Here is a 26754-nt window from a genome sequence, read left to right as displayed (position 1 = left end):
ATAAATTATTGTTGTTGTTGTTGTTGTTATTTTTAGAAAGAGAGTGAGAGTGTGAACAGAATATGAAGAAGGGCAGAAGGAGAGACAGAGAATCCTAAGCAGACTCCATGTCCAGTGCAGAGCCCGACACTGGGCTCAATCTAAATGACCCTGAGATCATGGCCTGAGCCGAAATCAAGAGTCGGGCGCTTCACCGACTGAGCCACCCAGGCACCCCAACACTTGGATAAATTATTGAGTAAATGGAGTTGAGATCTCTTTCCTCGAAATTCTATAAACCCAGGACGGAAGGCTGAAGTTTTCAAGTGGTGTAACTTTCTTGGTTAAATCCTCTAGCCTTCACTGTGATGGGAGTTTCTCAAATTCCAGCCTCCCGTTTTTACATTTCTTACAAACGCTGGAGGGTTTCATTGGGAATTGGAGGTGTCAAATTTTGGAGCAGAAAATTAGTTTATTCATTCTTTCTTTCTTTCTCTTTTAAAGATTTTATTTATTTATTTGACAGAGAGAGATCACAAGTAGGCAGAGAGGCAGGCAGAGAGAGAGAGGAAGAAGCAGGCTCTCCGCTGAGCAGAGAGCCCGGTGCAGGGCTTGATCCCAGGACCATGAGATCATGACCCGAGCCGAGCAAAGAGGCCTAACCCACTGAGCCACCCAGGCGCCCCTAGTTTATTCTTTAAAACACTGATAGGTATGTCAGGAGTACCTCACCCGAAACTTAGAGCAATTCCGTGTAGTATATTTCAGGGTCCGAATGGTTGCCCATAAAGGGTGTGTCTCTGATCCTTTGAGAACAACTAGGTGATGTTACTGGTGTTTTCTTCTCTCTTTGATTTATAGGTCGTCACCCAGTATCTTGACGTTGACAGCCATTCGCCACCATGTCCTTGGAACTATCACCACTGACAAAATGATGGATGTCACTGTGACGATCAAGTAAGACTCGTGCTCTGCGGTGGCCTGAGCACAGCAGGGTGGTGGACGAGGCCCGGGGACTTCTCCAGCAGACACTCTGGAAATTATTTTTGATTTCTTATCTCTAGGTTTGTGTACAGACGGCCTTTCCTCTTACACGACATAGCCGTAAATTCACCATAGCCTTGATCTTCTCCTTTTATGATTCTGGAATTAACTGTGGATTGAGTGAGAGCCTTCTGACAGCTCATTTCTGTGCCTTAAATTTCTGTTTGAACCCTTTACACGTCCTGTCTCGGCTAAGGGGGAAAAAATTCTCTACCTTGTTCACTGTATTTCAAGTGTTTTAGGAAATTCAGAGAAATTGCCTGTTTTTCTTGAGACCATTTCTTGAAGGTTGGGCAAGTAGAGATGGCACCTGATTTATGAAGGATCATGAGGGAGAAGGTATATGAAAGACGGTCCTTCACCGAGGGTCAGGTTCATGCGAACGTCACCTTTGAGAGGAATGTTTACAGTGTGGTGAGGTGCGTCTGACACCCTAATTTTCTCGAGAAATCAAAGAATTTTGGCCACGGACTCTCTTTGTGAGAGAGGATGGGAACTTGAGTAACTTTTCCCCTCCTTACCTTAAGTGACCTTCTTAGCTGTGTCTCCATCTCTCTGTCCACTGCCTTTTCTACTCGTCCTCCTGTGCCAAAAGTGTTTGTGGAGAGTCTTTGGTGTTCAGGGCCAGCCCCTGCATATGTGGGACTTAGAAGCCACAGGGAACACGGACAGTTGTCCGGGTGTTGCACATGGAACTGTGAGGTTGCACCTGCGATGAGAGCTTTGTACTGGGCCGTGTGAGGATGGGGGGGGGGGCCCGCAGGGGAGGCAGGCCAGTAGCCCCAGCCTGTGTTAAGGGTCTTTGCTTTGTCCCATGGACACTAGGATGTGTTTTAAGTAGAGGGTGACTGCTTCAAAAAGCTCCCCCCCTGGCTGCTGAGTGAACAGGTAGAAGCAGCCCACAGGTGGACATCCCTTGAGGCAGGAGTCCCGGTAGGCACTGATGGGGGTTCAGCCAGACAGATAGTAGTGGGCTGGGGGGCTGTTGAGCAGATAGAACTGATAGGATGTGGCAACGCACTGAGCAGTGGGGTCAGGAGGGACGAGTGTTGGGGACAGTCCTGGGCTGCTGGCTGAGGAGAGTGGATTGAAGGGGCCCCACATCCCTCAGGGGAACCAGGTGTCTTGGAGATGGACTTGGGAGTGTTTCTTGCAGACCCAGAATTGTGCCTGGTGCTGGAACAGCGCCTTTTGCTATTCTCCTGCTTGGAAAGTAGCAATTACTGGTGGGACTAGAAATTCATGTTCTTACCAGTCATGACCCTATCTTCTCTTATTTTCAGTCTTTATTGAATCCATTTTTGTAACCTCAGAGGGTGTTTTGTTTCATTTGCTTGTGCTGGGGATTGTATGAGATGCATGTACCGGTGGGACATGGCTGCCTGGATCCCTCCCGGGGCTGTTGTGCTCACTGTGTCCCACACTGGACTCCTGGTTGTTGCCCTCCACAGACCCAGTCTTTGTCATCTCTCAAGATGGTCCTAGACTCTTCTTTCTCCCGCATCCCATACCCAACCAGTCCATGCGCAGATCCTTGGCTGTACAGTGAAATATGCCTGCCATCTTGTCCCTTCTCAGCACTTTGCCTACATACTCTGGTGTGAGCCACTCTCTCCTGTCTGGATCGTTGCTACAGCCATCTTCCCTGGCCTGTTTGCCTTCTTACTTCATGACGGTGTGTTTTCCATGCAGAAGGCAGAGTTCATCCTTTTGAAGTAGAGATCATGTCATGCCTTTGCCTGTAGCTCCAGTGGCTCTCCATCCCACCCCAAGTGGAATCGGGTTCACAACAAGGCTTGCGAAGCCCTAGTCTGACACCTGCTCCACTGTGACCCTCTGACCCCTCTGATTCTTCCCTGGGTCCCTCTGCCCAGGCCACCTCTGTCTTCTGGCTATCTCCCCAAAAGAGCACCCTCCCAGGCTCCAAAGGCTTTGAACTTGCTATTTTCTTGCCCACCATGCTCCTTCACCAGGGAGCCCAGTAAAGAACAGCACCCCCATGTTCCCAGCACTCTATCCTTCCATGCTGCTTTGTTTTTCTCTTGTACTTACCTGACATCATTTTCTGTTGGCCGTCTGCCTCTTCCCACCGGAATGTGGATTCCACACAGTCAGGGAATGTCTTCTGTCCAGCGTACCGGTTCTCTAGCAGAGTGTTCTTGGTTAGGGTTGAATGAAAAAAGACGGTGGTGTGCAAAGACTTCCACATCCTACGAGAAATCTGACACTTTCTTCAAGACAAAAGTACTTCATCCCAGCTGAGAGCTCCTAGATCTGCTGCCATCATAAAGAAGTTCAGTTTTTATTTTTTTAAGAAATGATTGGTAGGTTCGAAACAGAACTGGAATGTGCCACTGTGGTGGCCTTATAAGGGGGTTGGCTTTTTTACTTGTGGCTGACTCCTTGTTGAAATGTCAAATTGCCACCAACTGCAGGGATAAGTGACCACCTGCTCTGGGCTGCTCCTTCCTGTCTTCCAGATCTTCCATTGACAGTGAACCCGCCTTGGTCCTAGGCCCCCTGAAGTCTGTGCAGGAGCTGCGGAGGGAGCAGCAGCTGGCCGAGATTGAGAGCCGAAGGCAGGAGCGGGAGAAGAACGGCAAGGAGGATGTGGGGGAAGGGAGGACCAAGCCCCCCGTCCAGGAGATGGTAGAGGAGCTCCAGGGCCCCTTCTCCTATGACTTCTCCTACTGGGCACGGTAAGCTCGCTCTCTCCACTGTCCTTCGTTCTGATCGCCTTCCTAATGGAGGGCAGCACCAGCCGCATGGAAGTATTTTCATTGTTTTAGGTCTGGAGAGAAAATCACTGTCACACCATCGTCCAAAGAGCTGCTCTTCTACCCGCCTTCCATGGAAGCCACTGTCAGCGGAGGTAAGTGTCAACTCGGGGAGCCAGCGACACATCTCTGCAGCCATTCCTTTACCTGCACTTAAAAACATGTTCTGTGTCATTTTTCTCATGAGACCGTCTCTGTACAGCTTCTGAAATCCCCTTTGGCACAGAGCTGTGACTGCTTGGTGAGTGAGTGAGTGAATGGAAGGTCTTAGTCGATGAAAGTAACTCTGGTTATTAGAACTTGGGCCATCTCTCTGGAGAAGGACTACCAGCTGTTTTCCCTGCATTTTTAGTTTGCCACCGAAAGGCAGGTGAAAAAGCCGTTGCTTACTGAAATGTGAGCATTAGCCACCAGATGTCTGAACTCTTCGTGGTGTTTATACTTGTTGGTAGGGGTGAGGGAGGGTTTTCTTCAGACCAGACAATTAGAATTATGGCTGGTGGAATATTTGTATTTTGGCTTCCAATCATTTCCTTTTTTTTTTTTTAAAGATTTTATTTATGTATTTGATAGAGAAAGAGATCATAAGTAGGCAGAGAGGCAGGCAGAGGGGGAGAGGGAAGCAGGCTCCTTGCTAAGCAGGGGGCCCGATGTGGGGCTCGATCCCAGGACCCTGAGATCATGACTTGAGCTGAAGGCAGAGGCTTAACCCACTGAGCCACCCAGGAGCCCCCTGATCATTTCGTCTAGTGTTATGGGCTCATTAGGTCCTGGGCGTTGACGTGATCTGTGTTTGGAAGGAGGGTGTACTGAATAGCATGACTTCCCTGCGGGCAGCCCATTTGGGGTGAGCTCCTACCTCAGGTCCAGTTGCATAGCCTCTTACCTGCCAGAAAGGCCTTGTTTCAATGGAGAAAGCGGTAGTAAGAACCCAGCCTTTGTCAGATTTATCTGCTGACATTCCCAGTCATTGAGCAAGGCCTTTCAAGGATAGAGGCATGGGTTCCCTGATTCTTGTGGTTTCTGTTAAATGTTAAACAACCTTATTTAGCGCTAGCTTCAGATACCTCTGTTTCAGGCCCCTCTTTAGTGGGAAACCCCCAGCCAGAATGCCCCCTCCCACGGCAGCTGGGTCCCATTCTTCTGTTTCTTCCCTGCTTAGAAAGCTGCCCGGGAAAGCTGATCGAGATCCACGGGAAAGCCGGCTTATTTCTGGAAGGCCAGATCCACCCAGAGTTGGAGGGAGTCGAGATTGTCATCAGTGAAAAGGGGGCGAGCTCTCCCCTGATCACAGTCTTCACTGATGACAGAGGCGCCTATAGGTAAGGCCTGCCAAAGAAGTACTTGCTTGGGACCTGGTGGAGAGCCCAGGCTTCTGCGGGGCTGATGAGGCCTCCCGCAGGTGTGACACACAGCCACCCGGCATCTCCTTGCTTTTGTGCAGCGTGGGGCCCCTGCACAGCGACCTGGAGTACACTGTGTCCTCGCAGAAGGAAGGCTATGTTTTGACTGCGGTGGAAGGAACCATAGGAGACTTTAAGGCATATGCTTTGGCCGGCGTCAGCTTTGAGGTAACACGTTTTAAAAAGTGGTTTTATTGAGGTATAATAATTGACATACAGTAAACTGCACATAAAGCCTAAAATTTGATTATTTTAGCGTATGGGTACATCCTTGAAAACAGTGACAGTCTACCACCCCACTGAGTTTCCTTGTACCGCCCCACCCCGCCCCTCCTGCTGATCTGATCTGCTCTCTGTCACTAGTGGGTTAGTTTGCGTTTCCTAGAGTTTACACAGATGGAATCATACAGAATGTTCCCTTTTCGGGGGCTTCCTTCCACCCGGTGTAATTTGGAGACCTGTTGACTTTAGCTTGTTTGTGTACCCTTTGGCAAGTGTTTCAAGCTCTCACCCTTAACTGTGCTGTGTGTAAAAGGATAGAATGTTCCTTGAGTGGTATTTTTTTTTTTTAAAGATTTTATTTATTTATTTGACAGAGATCACAAGTAGGCAGAGAGGCAGGCAGAGAGAGAGAGGAGGGGAAGCATGCTCCCTGCTGAGCAGAGACCCCGATGTGGGGCTCGATCCCAGGACCCTGGGATCATGACCTGAGCTGAAGGCAGAGGCTTAACCAACTGAGCCACCCAGGCGCCCCCCCTTGAGTGGTATTTGATGTCATTCTCTCTTCCCTCCATTCTTCTTGGGAAGAAACATGCCGTGTGGAGTCCAGAGTCCAGTGTCGAGGTCCTTGAGTGTGGTTCTTTTCACATAGAGGTTCAAGGAAAAGCAGCACAGATGACCTCTCGTACAAATTTCAAATTCTCTTGTGCAGGATGCATTTTAAAGTAAATCAAAAGACATTCCAACTGGGAAGAATTGTTGAGCCATAAGAAATACCCTGGATTATCAGGAACTGCTAAAATCCGTAAGAAAATGGCAAACCCCATAGAAAAAAGAACAGCAAAGTATAGGAAAAAGCAATTGGCAGAAGTCGTCCAAGTGACTAGTTAACCTAGGAGCAGCACTCAACTTCACCAAATGCAAAGGAAGTTAGGGGAAAAACACTGGGTTTTAGGTTAAATTCGCAGTGGTTCAGACAATGGCCATTTTTTGGAGCGTGTGTAGGGCCCTGGGCGTGGATGATTTATGGAACTGGAGGTGGCTCCAGTCGCTTCGGTGCGCAGTGTGTTGGCGTCATTTTGAATTCAGAGGGCACGATGTCCCGGCCATTCCCCTAGGAATAGAGGAAACCATAAGTGCACAAAGATATACCTGTTTCTGGACACTTTGATGGTCCCTCCTTTTCTGTTGCAAAAGCAGGCGGCCAGTCTGCGCGCTGTGGACGGCTGCCCCCTGCTTCAGGGTGCTGTGCGTGAGGACACAGTGCGCAGGCGTGTGTGGCCTGGCAGTGCGGGAAGTAAGAACCAGTGTCAGGGATGAGGGCTGGTGGGGTGCAGGGCCGTGTGGCGGGGTCCCGTGCTTGATCCACCTGCCCTCCCCTCTCCCCTGCCGTGAACTTGCCTGTCAGTCAGCACTAGCCTGTGGTGTTTACGTGCTCGTGTGGGCACAGAGACAATTCTGGAAGGCTGCATGCCAGACTCTTAACAGGAGTTACCCCTGGGGTGGAAGAGTAGACGTTCTGTCCCCCAGCAGATCACGATAGAAGAAACACAACCGAGAAGAGTTGCCTCTTGACTTTTGAAACGTTGTCTTCAGTGGGGAATGGGAGTCTACATTGCTCTTGTCTTCCCTTCTCGCCCTCAGATAAAGGCCGAAGATGACCAGCCCCTTCCCGGGGTCCTCTTGTCCCTCAGCGGTGGCGTGTTCCGTTCCAACCTCTTGACTCAGGACAATGGCATTCTGACGTTCTCCAACCTGGTAAGGTGACCTGTGGTTTAGCGCCTGCCGGTCATCCCCCCTCCCCGAGAGCGTGGGGAACGGCATGTGTGACTTCTGCGGTTCTTGACAACGTGAGAACAGAGCCCCGGCGTGGAGTGTTTTACGTTTCTTAGGAGACCAGCCATAATTAGAGTATTGCTCTTACTAGAACTTAATGTTGCTGATTCATGTTCCCTCCGCCGACGCGTCTTGTCTTCTGGCCGCCGGCTTGTCACGACGACAGTGTAATTAATTACCGTGGCTGCGGCGGCTCCTGTCCTCGGCATCCCTCTGCTAGACCACGGCGTCACGTTGTTGACAATGCCGAGGCTTATTTGGGGCTTAGCTTGTGTTTCTTCTGCAAACTGTGGTCCACATGGTGGGAGGGTAGCACCGTCTCCCTTGAGATGGTGTCCGGGGCCCTGGCCGATGCGGCCTCAGGAAGTATACGTTCATAGGCCGTTCTGTGAGTTGTGGGAATAAAGTGACGGCTGCAGGGATGTTGCCCGCAGGCAATGAGGCAGCTTCGAATCTTCCCTCCGGGGCTTCCTTGCTGGGTCATCGCAGGGAAGCTACTTGACCTCTCTGAGCCTCAGTTTCTTGATAAAATTCAGGTTGGTTGCTACTTCACAGAGGGACTGTGGGCACCTAATTCTGCCTGCTGTTACAGTTGTCATTGCTGTCACTGTAACTCATTTATAGGGGAGCTAGTCACTGTTTCTGTCTGTGTGGGAAGCGCCAGAGCTCTGGTGGCCACACCCCTGTCCCTGATGCCTTTAGTTGCCCCGGTTCAGCCACACCTAGAGGTGGCAGCAGAGACTCAGTTTGGGCTTTCTCTCGGCAGAGCCCTGGCCAGTACTACTTCAAACCCATGATGAAGGAATTCCGGTTCGAGCCGTCCTCGCAAATGATTGAGGTGCAGGAGGGACAGAACTTGAAGATCACCGTCACCGGCTACCGAACGGCCTACAGGTGCACGGCCTGCCTGCTCCCCGCTCGTCCGGGCCTGGGCTCGAGAGTCCCGCTCAGGCCTCTGTTTCCTGGGAACCCACCTCCCCCCGTTCAGGAGCCACAGGAGATACGAGAGCAAGTCCAGAGAGTGTTGACTGTTGCCTTTTTTTTCGAATTCCTCAAATTAGTAATTCCGTTACAAAGTTCCTATTCTGAAATTGGTCTGAGCAAGCCCATTTAGTTGCTTAAAAGTTTGATTTTTACAAGGGCTTGAAACTCGAATTAAATTTTAAGAAGGAGGAAATGAACTCACTTGAGTAAGGCCTCAAAATGTTGGAGAGAGGAAGAAGTGTTAAGTTTTCCTCCATTCCTTGTCTCCCAGCCACTCACATTTTCCAGTGTTTCAGAGACTGGCAGAGACGGTTTGCACAAATGCTGGTAGGCATAGACGATACACTGTGTGTCAGCTCTGTTAGCCCTATGGAGCTGTAAGATATAGACACGTGTACACACACCACACGTATGTATTTGTAAAGGTACATGGAAGCACTTGAGGTAAGGACGGATTAATCAAAAAGTTGAGGAAAAAATGGGCCGTTTTCAAATGAGTATGTGGAACGAGAGAGAAACTGATTCCATTTCATTGGATGCTTCATTATTTAAAATACAGTTTAATGAATGGGGCGCCTAGGTGGCTCAGTGGTTAAAGCCTCTGCCTTCGGCTCAGGTCATGATCCCAGGGTCCTGGGATCGAGCCTCACATCGGGCTCTCTGCTCGGCAGGGAGCCTGCCTCTTCCTCCTTTCTCTCTCTGCCTGCCTCTCTGCCTACTTGTGCTCTGTCAAATAAATAAAAAAAAAAATCTTAAAAAAAAAAATACAGTTTAATGAAAATAAGACAAGGTGGAATAAATTAAGGCTTAACTCTTATTAATTAATTTATTTAAAGATTTTATTTATTTATTTGACAGAGATCACAAGTAGGCAGAGAAGCAGGCAGAGAGAGAGGGGAGGGAAGCAAGCTCCCTGCTGGGCAGAGAGCCTGATGTGGGGCTCGATCCCAGGACCCTGAGATCATGACCTGAGCGGAAGGCAGAGGCTTAACCCACTGAGCCACCCCAGGAGCCCCAAGGCTTCGCCCTTTTTAATTGTAATTTTCCGGAGCATTCCTTCAAACGTGTAAAGAAGAGCAATTGATGACACAGTCTTCCAGCTGGCTCGGGCCTTCGGGCAGGAAGGCTGGATCTAGAAGTGACCCAGCCTGGACTGAATGGCCTGGGTCGTCGGTGACAGTTCTCTCTGGGCTGTTCGGCACACCGTAAATTGCTGGTAAACGCGGGACACTTGACTGCAGATCCTTCGTGTGCTTCAGAAAACCGTGGGACTTACCATGGTCTGTGTCTTCTCTTGTCACTCTAGTTGCTACGGGACCGTTTCTTCTCTAAACGGAGAACCAGAGCAGGGTGTAGCCGTGGAGGCAGTGGGACAGAATGACTGTAGTATTTACGGAGAAGACACTGTGACAGATGAGGACGGGAAATTCAGATTACGTGGATTGCTGGTGAGACTTGGGACGTTTTTTGTTAGTGGGTCTTTTCACACTGTGTGCAGAGGTGTCTTGTGGTGTCCCAAAGACTGGTATGAATGGGCTGGGCAAGGGGCTTAGGGTTGGGGAGTTAGGGCTCTAGAATCCTCCTAGTCCCTGTCTTACCTGGCACAGTTTACCTCTCATCGAGCTCACACATCGGGTTGGGGTTTTGTGGCCAAATACAGTTGGAAAGCGGTGGGTCTGCTGGAGCTTTTGCCTGGTATTGGGTGGTTGTGGCCTAGGCCAGGGCGCTCAGACCAAACGTCTGTGGGGCCGGAAGAGGCATGTGAATGGCCGGAGGATGCTGGGTGTGCACTAGGGAGTGGTGAGGACTGTGGTGAAGCCCAGAGAGGGGCAGCTACCACTCCGCTCCTTATAGCCACTTGTGAAGACAGGCTTGGCACTGCCAGATCCTTTGAATTGTCAAAAGACAAGTCAGAAGTTCAGATTTCCATGTGAAAGCTCCTGACTTTTAGGTGTCAACAAGTAATTAAGAAGAAAAAACCCCCGCAAACGCACAACTTTTTTGTGTGGGCCAAACAACCAGCTCATTTGTCCTTTTGGCGGCTCAGTTGCATTGTTCGGTTCAGGGTTTCTGGTGCTTCCTCAGTTCGTACTCGTGCGTTCACGTGTTTGCTCATTCGGCAGACATTACCCATATCCTGGGTGGTCGCTGCCAGCGTGTGGGTTGGACTGCCCCACTGCACTGGGCCCCTTCCCCGGGTTTTCACTCTCACACACGATACTCCTAGCTGCCCACATGGACAGGCACACACAGCTCCGCAGCAGGCTCCTGTTTGCCCAGATCATGAGCTGAAATGTCAGCCAGGTTCCCGGTTTATTTAGATATTTAGTTGGGACACGGCTGTTCTTGCCCCCAAACAAAAAGCATCCCAGGGTCACATACTGGGCTACCTGGGAGGCAGGTCGGAAGGTTGCCTGGTGAGCTTGGGGTGTTCAAGCTGAAGGAGGAGGATGGACTTGGCGGGGTCTTCCTGGCTGTGCCGAGGACTGGAATTCTGATGGTCCGGCTGGATGCACACGAACTGGGTGGGCTCTGTGCACCACTCCATCCCATGTTCTCGTGGCCTGTTCTCAGCAGAGCCATCAAGATGACAGCTACCTTGCCAGGCTTCGAGTCTGCACAAGTCTTACCGCAATGCTCCTTTCTTGCTGTCCCCTGCTCTGTGTTTGGGGGGAGCCCCGCCCCCGAGGAACACGTGGCTTCCAGGCCCCTGCCTTCCTGTGCAGTGGTTCCGAGAACAGACAGGCGGGATGCCGTCTCGGGTCACTGCAGCCAGGGTGGGGGAGAGGCGTCCGTTGGTGGCAGCCAGGTGCTCGGCCTCACGAGGCCAGTGCAGGCCCAGCCTTTGCAATTCCGTCATTTGCTGGCTGCACGGACGCCCTTCCGCTCTTAGCTGCCTAGTGTGAACCCCGCTTCCGTCATCGCTTAGCTATTTACGTTCAGGCAAGGGGTTTGTCCTTTCTGTGTCTCCTTCATCATCTGTAAGATGAGGATGAGAGTGAGGTCCACCTCAGAGCTCAGCTGTGGGTGCTAAGTAAGTCGGTGTTTCTGGCACACACGTGGCAGTCGGGCACCGGGACTCAGTGAGTTGTTGACAGAGTCGACACACACAGCTTCCCCCCCGAGAGCCCTCATCCACATGGCCAGCTCAGGTCTTGGTTTGTAGCTTTGTGGGCCAGAAGCTTGAGAAGGGGTCTGGTGGGTGTCTGTGTAGGTCAAGCTTAGGCAAGCTTGCCTTCCCCTGGGTGGACTCTGTGTTCTTGGCCTACCTCACTCTCACGGTTGCGGGAACGCAAAATCTACATCCCCTTCTTGGTTCTTCCTGCGTCTTGCTGGCCCGGACGTGCTCTTCTAAACTCCCAGCTTAACACGTTTTGTGTAATTAAACTGCAGAGAGCTAGTTTCCTTCTCTGGCGCAGTAGATTTCTGTTTTAATTGATGCTCTAAAGACACCCTCCTCCTCCTCCTTTTAATACGTGGTAATTTATTAGCGCTCTTGGTAGTTTTTGGAATCACCCTGGGGGCCGCCCACGTGCCAGGCCACAATTCTGGGGGGATATCCTGGGCCATTCCTCAGCCAGTGTTTGGGATTCAAGTTTGCCAGTCTCCCAGAGGACACCAGGCTGGAGATCCCTTGTTGGAGCTTTCCTGGCCCCAGTCGGGACTCGTTCATCCATTTCACCTTGGGCGAGAAGCTGCGACACTAGATTCCACTGCCAAAGGATGAGGGCAAATCCCCAAGTCCGTCAGCCTGGGCCCTGAGTGAGGAGGGGGCCGGTTGGGGTGGATCAGCTGCCTGGACAGGCTCCGGGTGACCCAGGCGCGGGAGGGACTGGGCAGTCCCGTCCCCTTTTCTGCCCAGGTGACTCCTCATGTCCCTTCCTCTCTAGGGCACAAATGGCTCTTTTGAGCTGAACCCAGTACTGCCAGCCCTCACTGAGCTATAAAGTCGATGAATGTGTCTACCGGCAATCATAAATTTGTTCTCGGTTTAAAAAAAAGTAATGGCTTTATTGTCTTTGTAAAGGTGCCATGTGCTCATTATAAAATAGCTCAAGGAACGTATCCAGACAGTCAGAATCTTAAAAGAGAGAAAACACACCCTATAGCTATCAAAGCACACAGTATTTTAGGAGACCAGGACGCTTTTATCCATGCTAGTTTAAAAATCAACGATTACATCTTAGGGTTGTCCCCCGTTAGCTGCGTATAGACGCCTCTGAACTCGGCCCAATGCTTTAGATCCTAACCTGTGAGCAGCTCAGTTGTGCCATTGATCGGGAATTGGTTCCTTGGAAAGCTTCTTAGAATGATGATTTCTTTGGTAAACTTTGTGTCCGCATGTAAAATTGAGCAAGAGAATAAAAAGTTTGAGAACTGATTTTTCTAAGAAGGAAATTCTCAGATCTCACTTGGCATAAGTCATGTCCATGGTAAGCATTTGGGAGTATCATGGCTGATGTCACTCTGCGTGTAAATGCAGGTGGGGAGAGGGGAACGTGGAGGGATGTGAGGTGGGGTTGGACAGCCAGGAAGACCGATTTTATCAGAATAAGCAGTTTGTGCTTAGCAGCTTTGAAGCAGGAAGCCACATCAATTTTTCTTGGGGCTTGAAGGAACTGCAGACCTCCAGATACATGTTCCTTCCTCAGGGTGTTTCTAAAAGGGACTCTTAAGAAGGTTAACAGGCCAGAGACAGGGACGGAGGTGGGGTAGGGATGGCGGCGTGGTTATGTTGCGGGCCTGCTGTTGGAGCAGGCTTGGGTGAGGTTCGGGCAGTAGGCCCCTCTAGACACCTGACCCCTGGCTTTGCTTGCAGCCGGGATGTGTGTACCATGTGCAGCTCAAGGCAGAAGGCAACGACCACATCGAGCGGGCCCTCCCCCACCACCGGGTCATCACGGTAAGGCACGAAACTCTGCGGCGGACGGAGAGCGGTATGAGTGCTTCTCCCCCGATCAGAAACACTTTAGGGCTCCCCTGGGTGGCTGCCTTTCCTCTGCTGCAGGGGGAGCTCTGGGGCCTAATTAAGGGTCCTCTTAGAATGGGGTCATCTTCACAAGCAGCGTCTCCTGCGGGGTTTTAATGAGCAGCATTGCTGTCCTGAATCCAGAGAAGTCTGAGCAGTTGTCTCCTCACTCTTCCCCCGACCCTAGCAAACTCTGATCATTATTCTCCAAGTTGAGGACCTCAAGGTCGAAGTGGCATTTGAGATCAAGGGAGGGTAATAAAGACAACATGGGCTTAATTGGTGGCAGGGCCCCTGATTTTCTTATATCCAGATGACCCTGTTTTTAGGTGGGTGGAATCTCTTGCTATTCTGGGTCACGACTTAGCTCATTGGTCCCTAAAGAGGCAGCTCTCCCTCCAGGTCACAGGAAGGAGCCCGGGAATCATTTGAAGTGAAACTTTTCTCCCACGGAGTGACTCTCATTTGCTCGACTGGAGGGTTTGGGTAGGATGGCGGGGGGTAGGACATGCTGCCTCTTGGTGGCTTGGTTAGATGGCATTAGGCATAAAGATTATGAGGCGTCAGGAGAGGGGTGTGCCGTTTAGGACCATCTGGCTAAGAAGTGGATTTTCTTGATGTCTTTATGGCATCTGGCATTTTAAATGTCTGTGAGGGCAGCATCTTACGGTCACGTGTTTCCCTGCCACAGTGGCTAAGTCCAGGGTCACGGAAAGTCATGAGGACCACAGCCTGGCAGATACAGAGGAAGGGACCAACGGGAGGGGGCACACACCCACCCGTGGGACAGTCGTGCCTCAGCCCCTGCTGATGGCCGCCAGGCAAACACATCTGTCTCAGGTTCCAAGAGAGGCTGGAAAACCTGGCTTTTTTTGTGTATGCAATTTCTCTTTAAATTGTTGGCAAATAATGGAAACTTAGGAAAAAAAGTTCTGTGCTAGTCCAACAGAACGTGTCGTGGGCTAGCTGTAGCCCTACCTCCTACTGCCAGTTCGGACTTGGATGTGGACAACTGAATAGTGAAGTTTGCTATGAAACAGCACCTGGGATGTCACCCGCTAGAGTAGAAGTTCCTCTCCTGGCTTCCTCGCCACCAACATTGTTCCTGATCTCTTTCTAGGTTGGCAATAATGACATCGATGATGTGAGCATTATAGTTTTCCGGCAGATCAATCAATTTGACTTAAGTGGAAATGTGATCACTTCCTCCGAGTATCTCCCTACTTTATGGGTAAGACCAGCTTTTTACGGTGAAATTTTTGTGTTCTTTTCAGCTCTGAGAAAAGCAGGAGCAGGATATGCAGACCTGCCCAGCACTCGCTTTAGCACGCTGCCGCGAGAGGCGATGAGGGCTGAGGTGGAGATCCCGGTGTGCATCTGGGAGAGTGCTTGCTGATGGCCTGGGGAGAAAGGCTTCGTACTTAGAGATTAACTGTTTGTTTAGCCATAGAACAAGTCTTTGGAAGGATTGTGGTAGCAGCCTAATGAATGCTCCATACGACCTAGAGTCTAAAGCAGAGAGGTAACTTTAAGGCAGAGAGCCTTGTAACTTTTATTCTATGTTATTTTTTAAATTTTTTTTAGCAAGATTTTTTTAAGATTTTTTATTTATTTATTTGATAGACAGAGATCACAAGTAGGCAGAGAGGCAGGCAGAGAGAGAGGGGGAAGCAGACTCCCCGCTAAGCAGAGAGCCCGATGCGGAGCTTGATCCCAGGACCCTGAGATCATGACCTGAGCTGAACGCAGAGGCTTAACCCACTGAGCTGCCCAGGCGCCTGAACCTTGTAACTTTTAAAATTCTGTCCCGGGTAGAGGCAGTGGGGGGTGGGGGACTAGTATCGGGCAGTCTGAGCCGCGTCCTGCTGACCCTGCCGCCACGGGCAATCACTCCGTTCTTGTGGACCGTGGTTCCTCCGCTGTGAAATGCAAGAGCTGAGATTCCGCGCCCTCTCAAGATATCTTCAGCTCCTGACCAAATCTTCTTGTGTGCCGTTAAGGAAATGTTTATACCCTGCTCTAGGATCCCTTCAGAAATGTCCGTGAATTGCCACAGGAGTGTGTTTTTCAGAGATGGTAGTAATTTTATACACGATGGCGCGTTCGGGCTTGGCTGAGAACGTGCACTGAGATTTTAACTCCCCTCTGAGCTTGCTCTTCCTTCCAGCTTAACAAGCGTGTTGCCTGTGGGGACCAGATGGGCGGGGCCAGAGCAAAGCGGGCTGGGTGGGCCGTGGGGCAAACTGTAGCAGATAGGAGGGGATGGCACGTCTCCCTGTGATTGTTGTCCTGTTGGAGTCCTGGTTCACAGTTGGGGTCACCTCCCAATTTCCCAGAGAAGCTAGAAATTAGAGTTACCTGAAATCATCTGGTTTTTTAAACATGGCCAGTGAACTCACATTTGCTCAGAACACCATATAGGGCACAAGAATGCATACATGGTCTTGGATGTGACCCCTGGTCTCCAGTCTGTGACTTTTATTTTAGGAAAACGCCTTGCGACTCGTGTGTTCTGTATACAGGTGTCTACTTGGGCCCCGGGGAGGGGCGCCTCTGGCTTCCTCCTGTGGCAGGTGCAGGGCGGAGCCCCCAGAGCCATCAGCGTCAGCCAGGACTGTCCCTCCTTCGCCTGTCCCATTGCTCGCAGTAGTGACAATGAAGACAGGCCAGAGAGAAAGGCTAGAAACAGGACTGAACTCCTGGAAGCAGCCTGGACAAGCCGATGCGAAAGGAATGTTTTGAGCTTAAGGAGTGCTGGTGGAGTTGAGGGTACAGCATGTGGAGAGGCCATGCTGGGTGGCACCTGACCTTCAGTGATGTGGCTTGAGCCCCAGGTGCCACCACATACCAATTGTGGGACTTTAGGGGGTACAGTCTCGGGGCCTCCCTATGGCTAACAATGATGCCCTTCAGAGCCAGCATTATTGACAGCGTGTGTGCAAAGTGCCTCTTGCTTCCCCAGCATTCATAGCTGTAGTAGAAACTATTCCTTTTACTCTTATCGTTATACTAACTGTTACCATCTTAATCATTAACCTATGCTGCCACAATCGATTTTAAAAATCTTAACATTCTATGCAGGTCATGGAACTGGGAGTCTCAGGTCGAGGGATGCATTATGTGTTCTGGCCGGGGGTGGGTGGTTTCTCTCTCAGATATCTGCGTTCCCCAAAGATCCTTTTCTCCGCCAAGAGCTAGGCCATCCCGAAGAAGAAATGAAGTGTTTGAAATGAAATGTTGATTGTGTTTTAATTTCGAAAGCACGCCCTGCCTTGTTTTCTGCTCTCCAGGTAAAGCTTTACAAAAGTGAAAACCTTGACAACCCAATCCAGACGGTTTCCCTGGGCCAGTCCCTCTTCTTCCACTTTCCACCCCTGCTCAGAGATGGCCAGGTAACTAACACCGGTGGCTGCATTCCAGCCCATGTCTTCGTCTAACTCTACTTCTGTGTTTAAGGAAGGAGTTTTCTCCTTCCTAATACCTCTTTGCAGACATGGTTGACATGCTCTCTGAATCAGAGGAGGTTGGGTTCTATAGAGTTTGTTTTCTTAATTGGCTCTTTATCTGTTTACAAAAAATCATATACATCCATGCAGGAGATTTTTTGGGGGGAAGGGGGATCCAGAAAGGATCCCATCAATTAGAAGTAGCCCCTATTCACGTGCTGATGGGTATCCTTTCGTCTTTTTTCATTGTGTGTTTGTGTGTCTGTAAATAAAAATGTACAGGTGTATTTATTGTAATAATGCAAGGCTGGGACTCTTTTGTACATTGTTCTGTATATTCTGTACTTTGCAATGAAGAATATATCAGAAGTCTTTTCCCTGTCCTTAAACCTTTGTAACGTGGTTTCTCGTGGTTGCACAATAGTCTCTAATACAGGAAATGCTATAATTTATTTAGCTAAGCCCTTAATGGCGGACATCATTTATACTGCTTATGGAATGTTTATTATCAGTTGTATTTGGACAGAGCAAGCTATTGCAGTTGTCATGGTGACAGCAAACTTTGCAAAGAATTCTGTTCTTTCCTGGTGGGCCTGGCATGTGGTTTATCAGTAGCGAACCTACCTAAGACATTTTCTGTCCCGGCTTCTTACCACCTGCCCCAGGGATAATAAACTATGGCCCTTTTTGGGCAGGAAATGGCTGTAAAATAATGAAATAGATTCCGATGGACCCTTGGAGTCGCTCCCCATTTCTCAAGATGCCCTTTACACTCGCCACCGTAGGCAGCACAGCTCTTTGGAAATAGCTCTGTGGAAATAGCATGGGCTTTGGGGCAGACTCCCCCTGGGCTCACCGCGCATAGTGAGATGGGAGCAGTAAACCTGACCTTGTCCGTGGCTGAGAGCAGAGCAGGTGTCTGCCTCATGTAGTGCTCGTGGCATCTAGCACACCACTGGGGCTCCGCACGCAGGGCTGGGACCACCACTGGTATCATTCCAGAGATGCTGTGTTCTTAGAACTTGGCCAGCTAATGAGCCACTTAAGTTCCGTCCCTTAAAAGTCAACCTCATTTTGGATTGAAAGCAGTCTTTCTCAGTTGGATCGTGTATCTCCCTCATCAGAAGTGGCTCGTAATAACTTTCCGTGTTTCATAAAGTCAGATCCTCAAAGGACCGCAGTTACGTCGCTGTTGAATATGCTAATACAGTAATGCCCCAGGCTTTGAGAGCTTTACTGGAAGATGCCATCTCCAAGATGCTGGGGACACACGGCTGTCACTGTCACTGATAGGATAGCCCACTGAGCTTCCTGCTCTGAAGTTAGCGACCTTGGTTTGGATGCGTAAACCGGGGGGTTTCTTTAAACGCAGAAAGTCTTTCGTAAAAGTGAATTCTTTTGCTTGTGCACAGAACTACGTTGTGCTGTTGGACTCCACGCTCCCCAGATCCCAGTATGACTACGTCTTGCCTCAGGTTTCTTTCACGGCTGTGGGCTACCATAAACACATCACCCTGATTTTTAATCCCACGGTAAGGAAAAGGGGGAGTTCGGAAACAGCCGATCGGGGTGGCGAGAGGAGGAAAACTGCACGACCTGTGCCGGGAGGGCAGCTGTTTGAGGGCTGTTTGAGCTGCAGGTCCCTTTTGCGTTCTGGATTTCTCTAGATGCTTTTCTACTTTTTTGAGTTCTGGTGTCTTCAGTTCCCTTTGAGAGGGAAGCTGTCAGTGAGGGGAGGGGATGTGTTTAGGTCAGTGGCTCAGGTGTGACTTTCTGGGAGAACGGTCACTGCTCTGTTGTGGTTGGGATGTTCTGGTCCTTCCGCAGGAGGCACGGACCCCTGACCTGCCCAGATTTCTAGAACCAGGTGCCAGTTTACAGGAAATAGAGAGGACACAAGCCTATAAAGGATGCTGCAGGGATGTAGTGAACCTCTAAGTGTAGGTTGTGGGAAACTGGGGGACATTAACACCTGGAACCTGATTTATTCGACAAATTGCAAGAGAGAGAAAAAGCAACACAAATAGGGGGGGTACCTGTAGATTAAAAGAAACTTGCTTGTTTTCAAAATTGTTATTATTTTTTAAATTATTTTTCAAAGATTTTATTTATTTGAGAGAGTATGAACAGGGAGGGGGCAGAGACAGAGGGAGAAGCAGATTTTCCACTGAGCAGGGAGCCCGATGCGGGGCTCGATCCCAGGACCATGAGCTCCTGATCTGAGCCAAAGTCAGACGCTTAACCCACTGAGGCACGCAGCTCGTTTTATCAGGACCTAGCTCGTTTTATCAGCCGCTTGCATTATGTAGACCTCATTGGATCGTGTGTCAAACACACTAAAAAACCACAGGACAAACAAACCACACACTCACAAGACGATTATTTAGATCAGCGCTTCCCAAAGCTGGCGTGCAGTAGAATCACCTGAGGATTAAACACACAGCAGTCCCAGAAATGGGCTCCGGGGCCCAACCTCAGACCTGCTGATCCTGGACTTGGGAGGCAGTGAGAGTAGAGCCCACGGAGCTACAATAAAACAGAAGTCTAGCCTCCAAGCTACTGCACTGGTCACTGTCAGTGGGTCTTTTCAGCGTGAAGAGTCAGAATTCTATTTTTTTAAAAGGTAACTGTGTGCAGAGGACCATATTTAGCTACTCCTTGTTCCTTTCTAACAGCTGCGTTACAAAGCACTCCTCCGTGTGGCTGTTCCGCAGTACGTTCAGTTAGCCCCTGCTGGATGGACGTTCGCGTTGCTGCTGGTTTTCTGCTGTTCCAAATAACCCATTAGTGATTGCCTTTGTGCATGCATGTGCCTGAGTGCTTGTCAGGCTGTCTGTGGAACAGACCCGGAGAAGTAGAGGGGCAGGATCACAGGGTCAGTGCATCTGGAATCTTGCTGGACAGGGCTGCTTTCCCTCCGTGGGGCTGTCCCGTTTGCATTCCCACTAGCAGTGTATGATGGCAGCCCTTCCCCTAGCAGAGCGTGTGGTCAGATTGAAGAATGTTCGTAGTCTGGTGGATGAGAAATGGCATCTCCACACCGCTGTCTTCTGCATTTCTCATCCTTCCACGTGGTTAAGAACCGCTTCTGTGTTCCCTTTCTGGAAACGGTTGACTTTTTTCTAGATTGTTGGTCTTTTTCATCTGTTTTGGAAGCCCTTTGTCTATAAGGGAGTCTCACCCCTTGTGATACATGTTGTACCTATTTTTTTCCCAATTTGTTTTTTCATTTTGAGTTTTTTTTTTTTTTTTATTTATTCATTTGACAGATAGAGATCACAAGTAGGCAGAGAGGCAGGCAGAGAGAGAGGAGGAAGCAGGCTCCCCGCTGAGCAGAGAGCCCGATGCGGGGCTCGATCCCAGGACCCCGGGATCACGACCCGAGCCGAAGGCAGAGGCCTTAACCCACTGAGCCACCCAGGCGCCCCTGTTTTTTCATTTTGATTATGCAAACATTTATTTTATTTTTTAGGTTAAATATGTCAGTCTTTTTCTCATTGCTTCTGAATTTTGAGTCATAGTTCGGAAAGTCTCCCCCACTCCGTTTTTAGAGGCATTTCTTTTTCCTCCGGTACGTGTATGGTATCCTTTTGTACATTTCCATCTCTGTCCATTTGGAGTTTTTCCTGGTGTAGGGTGTGAAGAATAGTTCCAAAGTGATCTTTCCCACATGCAATCGCATTACCGTTTTGTGCTTTTCGACACCGTCCTAGGTGGGAGGTAGGTAAGAATTATTTTCCATCATCTATCGGTGGGACCCGAGGAGAGACTGGGCCGTCCGGGTCACCTGCTCGTGCGCAGCAGAGCTAGGATTTGAATACAGTTCTTCTGCTGCCTTCTGGGCGTCTCTGACAAGGGACTTGTGCTCAGTGACTTGGCAAATAGGATTTTACCTGAAGAAGAGAGTTTTCTGATGACTCCAAGAGGAAGCATTTTCCTTGCTGTCCATGGTGGACACCTGGTTAGAAGGTGCCAAAGAGATGAGTATGTAGGGACTATTGGTCCCTGCGGAGGCAGATCGCCAGGCCCGGGAGAGCAGATGGTCCCCGCGAAGGGCACGGATGGTGGCTGTCTGTGACATTCCCTAGGCGCCCCCCAGGAGACTCATCTGGATCCAGGGGAACACGGGCAGGGGGACACGGGCAGCCCCCTGTCCCGTAGCTGCTGCCAGGAATGTGTCTGTCACCTGGTTGCATGTGAGACCAGGGCACCAAGTGACAGGTGCAGGGTGTGCCTACTCCTGCCGGGCCCGTGCAGGGGATTCACTGCTGATCCCCACAGCACACCTTGTGCCATTGCTCACATTTGACTGTAGCTCAGAGAGAATAAGTAACGTCCCCGTGGTTCGTCAGCAGAGCCAGGACTCAGAATGAGGTGGTTTGTCTCACATCCCGCAGTGTCTGGAACACTGCAGCCTCGTGACGGGTGGCTCCGCGTCGTGCGTTTACGAGGGCACACGTAAGCACTCGCTTTCCTCTTCTGTTGACATGCAGACCGAGAGCCACATCACTGATGTTTTTATTCAGTATTTCATGCACTACTTGGCACTTTACGTAGCTGGTCTCGTTGAACCTCATGTTCCCCTGCCGTGGGTGCCGTTCAGATCAGCGCCACTTAAGACTGAATGAACCACGGCTTCCCATGATTGCCCAAGGTCACGTGCCCAAACCCGAAAGCCTTCATCCCTCTGCAGCGTCCCCATTAAGTATTTACTTCCAGGGAGAATGTGCTGGGATCCAAGACATGTCGGATAATCCAGGAGTAGGCAGTGGGAGGTGGAAATCTGCTCCTGCCCTGATTCTTCCATTTTTAAGAGACCATCCCATTCTGCCTCAACCGTCTTGAGTAAAATGGCCCCATCATCATTCTCCAGCCCAGATGCTCTCAGATGTTTTGGTCTCAGGACACTATTGCTATCAACAACTATCAAAGTTGTTGAGAATCTAAGAGAGCTTTAGTTTATGTGTGTGTAATCTCTATTATATTCCATGAGCTGTCAGAGTGACGAAGTCATCATGTAGCTTCTGGAATAGTCCACTGTTCAGTTTTTTGAGAACAAGAGCAAAAAAGACGCGTGATTTCTTAGCATAGTCATGAAAATAGTTTCATCTTGAAAATCCCCTGAAAGGGAGTTCCCGGACCACACTTTGAGGACCAGTGCTCTGTCCCCTTAATTTGTTCCGTGATTATCTGAAAATTTCCATTTATTTGTTCCCTTTGTGCGGGTGGAGGGAGCTAGGGTGCAGGTTCCTTTGCCAGTACAGAGACTCAGCATCTCAGGGGGTTTAGGAAGATGGAAGTTTCTGTTTCTGTCAGTATCCAGGACTGAGGAGTCCAGGGATGATGTGGAAGCCCCAAGGTATTAGGGACCCAGCATCCCCCTCTCTTGGGGCTTTGTCATCCCGTGGCACTCCCCCCTTCTCACAGATGACACATCTGACTGGCAGGAGGGGAGGACATACCACTGCTCTTCTAGGGAACAGCATGGATGTGTTACGGAACACTTTCTTTCATGTAGCCTTAGCCGAATTCCGTGGCTGTCCCAGCTGCAAAGGAGGCTGGGAAGTGTGTGTAGTCTGATGGCCCAGGTGAAGGTTGGGGGTTCTGTTGGAAGAAGGGGCAGGTGGCCAGTGGGACACAGGCGGCAGCCTGCCACATCTCATGGGGGCTAATCTCTGGGACTGTCTCCTTTGTCACTGGGGACCTGAGCCTAGCACCCCTGGTTCCCAGTACTCCCTTGTAGGAAAGAGCCCCTGTGTGTGGCTGGGGCTCTGCGCAAGGTGGCCCTTCTCAGCCACGGGGATGGCCTGCTCTCCACAGCTCTTGCTTTCCTCGGGTAGGGGAGGAAACATGCCTGGTTACCGGCCTCAGTCTGCCCCAGAGCGGCAGAGAGCAAGCCGGGAGTGTGTGGGGAGCAGAGGGCACCTGACAATGTATCCAGGTCATTGCCCTTGCTGCCTGTGGAGAGCAAGAGCTGGGTCACACGGGGTGCCTGGGTTCCCGGCCGGGTGGGCCGAGGCGGTGTGGTATGGGGAGAGGGGGTGGGCTGCAGGGAGTGGAAAGTGTGTAAAGCAGTGATAGTTCTCTTGGTGTCTGCAGAGGAAACTGCCTGAGCAAGACATCGCGCAGGGGTCCTATATTGCCCTGCCTCTGACGCTGCTTGTCCTGTTGGCCGGCTACAACCACGACAAGGTAGGAAACCCAGAGGCCTGGTGAGAAAGCACCATGTATGGGGCAGCACCGTCCCGCACCACCGGCAGCTGTCCCGTGTTACGGAAGTTACACGAAGGCCTCAAGTCCCGTCCCCCAGCTTCCTGTCTTTCTTTCTTTTGCTATCTTTCTTTCTAAATTTTTAAATTTTTATTATTTTTTAATGTTTCAAGTTTGTATTTAAATTCTAGTTAGTTAATATACAGTGTAATAGGAGGTGCAGGTGTAGAATTTAGTGATTCATCAGTTGCACACAACAGCCAGTGCTGATCACAAGTGCCTGCTTAATCCCCACCACCCATTTCCCCAGCCCCCACCCACCTCCCGTCTAGCAACCCTTAGCATGTTCTCTGTAGTGACCAGTCGGCTTCTTGGTTTCCCTCTCTTTTTTCCCTCATGTGCATATGTTTTGTTTTTTCAATTCCACATATGAGTGAAATCATATGGTATTGGTGTTTCTTTTACTTACTTCTCTTAGCCTTCTGTTCTCTAGATCCATCCACATTGTTGCAAATGGCAGGATTTCATTCTTTTTGATGGCTGAGTAGTATTCCTGTGCGTGCGTGCGTGTGTGTGTGTGTGCGCGCGCGCACGCAATTAACCATTCATCAGTTGATGGACACTTGGGGTGCTTTCGTAATTTGGCTATTACCGATAATGCTGCTATAGACATAGGGGTGCACATACCCCTTCGAATCAGTGTTTCTGTATCCTTTGGGTAAATACCTAGTAGTTCAATTGCTGGATTGTAGGGTAGTTTTTAACTTTCTGAGGAGCCTCTAAACTCATCTCCAGGGTGGCTGCACCAGTTTGCATTCCCACCAACGCTGCATGAGGGCTCCCCTTTCTCCGCATCCTTACCAGCATCTGTCATTCCCTGGGTTAAATTTAGCCATTCAACTGGTGTGAGGGGATACCTCACTGTAGCTTCGATTTGTCTGTCCCTGATGATGAACGGTGTTGAGCATCTTTCTATGTGCCTCTTAGCCATCTGGATGTCTTCTTTGGAGAAATGTCTATTCATGTCTTCTTCCCATTTCTTAACTGAATTATTTGTTTTTTGGGTGTTGAGTTTGGTAAGTTCTTCATAGATTTTTAGATACTAATCCTTTAGCAGATACGTCATTTGCAAATATCTTCTCCCCTCCTGTAGGCTGCCTTTTAGTTTTGTTGACTGTTTCCTTTGCTGTGCAGAAGCTTTTTATCCTGAGGAAGTCCCAATAGTTCATTTTTGCTTGTTTCTCCCGTCTGTGGAAACGTGTGCAGCAAGAAGTTGCTGCAGCCGAAGTCAAAGAGGTTACTGCCTGTGTTCTCCTCTAGGATTCTGTTGGTTTCCTATCTCACATTTAGGTCTTTCATCCATTCTGAGCTTATTTTTGTGTGTGGTGTAGGGGAATGGTCCAGTTTCATTCTTTTGCATGTAGTTGTCCAATTTTCCTAACACCATTTATTGAAGAGGCTGTCTTTTTTCCATGGGACATTTTTTCCTGCTTTGCCAAGGATTAGCTGACCATAGAATTGAGGGTCCCTTTCTGCTCTCTATTCTGTTCCATTGATCTGTGTGTCTGTTTTTGTGCCGTACTGTCTTGATGATGACAGCTTTGTCATACGGCTTGAAATCTGGAATTGTGACGCCTCTAGCTTTTCTTTTCTTTTTCAGGATTGCTTTGGCTATTCAGAGTCTTGTGGTTCCAAACAAATTTTAGGATTGTCTGTCCCAGCTCTGTGAGAAATGCTGGTGGTGTTTTGATAGGGTTTGCATTAAATGTGGAGATTACTTTAGGTAGTATAGACATTTTAACAATATTTGTTCTTCCAATCCATGAGCATGGGATGTTTTTCCATTTCTTTGTGTCCTCTTCAGTTTCTTTCATAAGAGTTTTATAGTTTTCAGGATACAGATCTTTTTTCTCCTTGGTGTTAGGTTTATTCCTAGATATGTTAGGGTTTTTGTTACCATTGTAAATGGAATAGATACCTTGATTTCTCTTTCTGCTACTTCATTATTGGCATATAGAAGGGCCATGGATTTCTGTGCATTGATTTTGTTTCCTTTGACTCTACTGAATTCATGTATCTGTTCTAGCAATTTTGTCATGGAGTTGCTCAGGTTTTCTACATAGAATATCATGTCATCTGTGACTAGTGTAACTTCGACTTCTCCTTTGCCAATTTATATGCCTTTTCTTCTTTTTTTGTTGTCCAATCACTCTGGCTAAGAGTTCCAGTACTATGTTGAATAAAAGTGGTGAGAGTGGACATCCCTGTCGTGTTCCTGCCCGTAGAGGAAAAGCTTTCAGTTTTTCCCTAGTGAGGACGATATCAGCTGTGGGTCTTTTATATGTGGCTTTTATGATGTTGAGGTATGGTCCCTTCAGATCTACTTTGTTGAGGGTTTTTATCAAGAAAGGGTGCTGTACTTTGTCAAATCCCAGGCCTCCTTTCAAGGCCATTAACCTCTGGTGACATCTTCCTTAATGCTTGGTAGCCCTGTCTCTGCTGACCCTCCCCAATAAAGGTCTCGGCTTTGTCTGGAACCTGGGTGGTGGCCGGACAGAGGGAGGTGCCCTGACGTGTGAGGTTCCAGTGTCCTCCTGGGCAGAAGTGTTCTCCTGGCATCCCCCTCTCTCACTCTCTCTGTCTCTCTTTCTAGCTCATTCCCTTGCTGTTGCAGCTGACAAGTCGACTGCAGGGCGTCCGAGCTCTTGGCCAGACAGCCTCTGACAATAGCGGCCCAGAAGATGCAAAGAGACAAGCCAAGAAACAGAAGACAAGGCGGACGTGAAGAGGAAGAGGGGCAGGTCATCTCAGTCGGGACGGACCACTGCCAAGGGGCCGCCACCTGCCCTTGGCCTCAAGCGTGCATTCGACCAAGCTCAGCTCGAGCCGTCTGCCCCACGAGGCCGTGGCCCTCACTGCCCGAGCTCTGTCCTCCCCGCCCCCCGCTGTCCAGCCCCTCGGTGCAATGCAATGAATGGACCCTCCTGTCACTCTGCTGAGCACAATTTATTTTCTCAGTTGAAGATAATTTATTATTATTATTTTTTGTCAAAAAGTATTTAAGCTGTGCTAGTGGTGTGAGAATGTATCCCTTAATCTTCAGCATTCAGTTTGCAGGAATTCCAGTGAACTACAGGTTTTGGTCCACTCACGAAGGACCTGTCGGATTCGCCTTGTCCTTTGACTTCCCTCTGCGTCTGTGATCCCTGCTGGAAACCGCACAACCTGTAGCTACTACTAGGAGGGTTTGTGAGGAGGTAAAAATCAATAAAGTCCCCATTCATGTGTGTTGTGGCCCATCTTGGGTGTATCTCTTCGGTGACGCTGGCATCAAGCAGGGGTCGTAAACCGTTGCCTTGAGAGGCGGGAAAGTGCTTGGCAAGGGGGAGTGACCCATGGCAGCCGTCTCTGGTTTCAGTGGTAGGAGAAAAGGGGGAGGGAAGGATTTGTGGCAACATGAGGCATGTGCCCACCTTTTCTAAAGGCGCTGGAGCATCGGGGCTCAGCTCACCGGTGCTCTGTTGGAAGGTACGTTCATGTATCTACTGTTCATGTTTTGGGTGAAACTAAAAATTTTAGTGACCAATTCAGTTTATTAAAACACCACACAAACCAAACAAAATGCATCTGTGGGACGGGTGAGGCTTGAAGCCTATGTGTTTGCGTAAGGGATCCACAGGAAGTCCCAGCGTTTACTGAGCACCGTGGCTGACCGGCACTGGGGATACGAAGGTGGCGGGAGTCGGCGACACTTAGGCCCAGACCACGTCTGCTTCATTTCTCATTGTATCCTCAGTGCGTAGTGTGGGCTGAGCGTCTGTAAGGAGTGGACCAGCGCACGCAGGCACACACGGATCGGTGGGCACACGGCGCCTGCCTTCGCAGAG

At 49.7% G+C, this 26754-nt stretch overlaps 1 protein-coding gene across 2 annotated transcripts in view; it reads left to right on the top strand.

The window, feature by feature from the left end:
- Positions 1-26154, top strand: part of LOC111156006 (nodal modulator 1) — a 55873-nt gene extending 29719 nt beyond the window's left edge. The window contains exons 18-32 of one of the 2 annotated variants that reach the window (XM_022516533.1): positions 841-936; positions 3504-3722; positions 3813-3895; positions 4963-5122; positions 5245-5371; positions 7067-7180; positions 8025-8152; positions 9549-9690; positions 13062-13145; positions 14332-14442; positions 16502-16603; positions 18070-18189; positions 22757-22849; positions 25521-25668; positions 25971-26154. In XM_022516533.1, the coding sequence (XP_022372241.1) occupies positions 841-936; positions 3504-3722; positions 3813-3895; positions 4963-5122; positions 5245-5371; positions 7067-7180; positions 8025-8152; positions 9549-9690; positions 13062-13145; positions 14332-14442; positions 16502-16603; positions 18070-18189; positions 22757-22849; positions 25521-25652 (1711 nt within the window). In that variant the 3' untranslated portion in view covers positions 25653-25668; positions 25971-26154. Of the gene's footprint in view, positions 1-840; positions 937-3503; positions 3723-3812; positions 3896-4962; positions 5123-5244; positions 5372-7066; positions 7181-8024; positions 8153-9548; positions 9691-13061; positions 13146-14331; positions 14443-16501; positions 16604-18069; positions 18190-22756; positions 22850-25520 lie in introns of both variants that reach the window. The other variant, XM_022516532.1, reaches the window with a different exon arrangement.
- Positions 26155-26754: the final 600 nt, after the last annotated feature.

This window comes from Enhydra lutris, unplaced genomic scaffold (assembly GCF_002288905.1).
Source record: "Enhydra lutris kenyoni isolate GAN:26980312 unplaced genomic scaffold, ASM228890v2 scaffoldscaffold45, whole genome shotgun sequence".
Taxonomy (NCBI): Eukaryota; Metazoa; Chordata; class Mammalia; order Carnivora; family Mustelidae; genus Enhydra; species Enhydra lutris.
The sequence above is the reverse complement of the archived record's forward strand: the minus strand, read 5'-3'. Positions and strand labels throughout refer to the sequence as shown.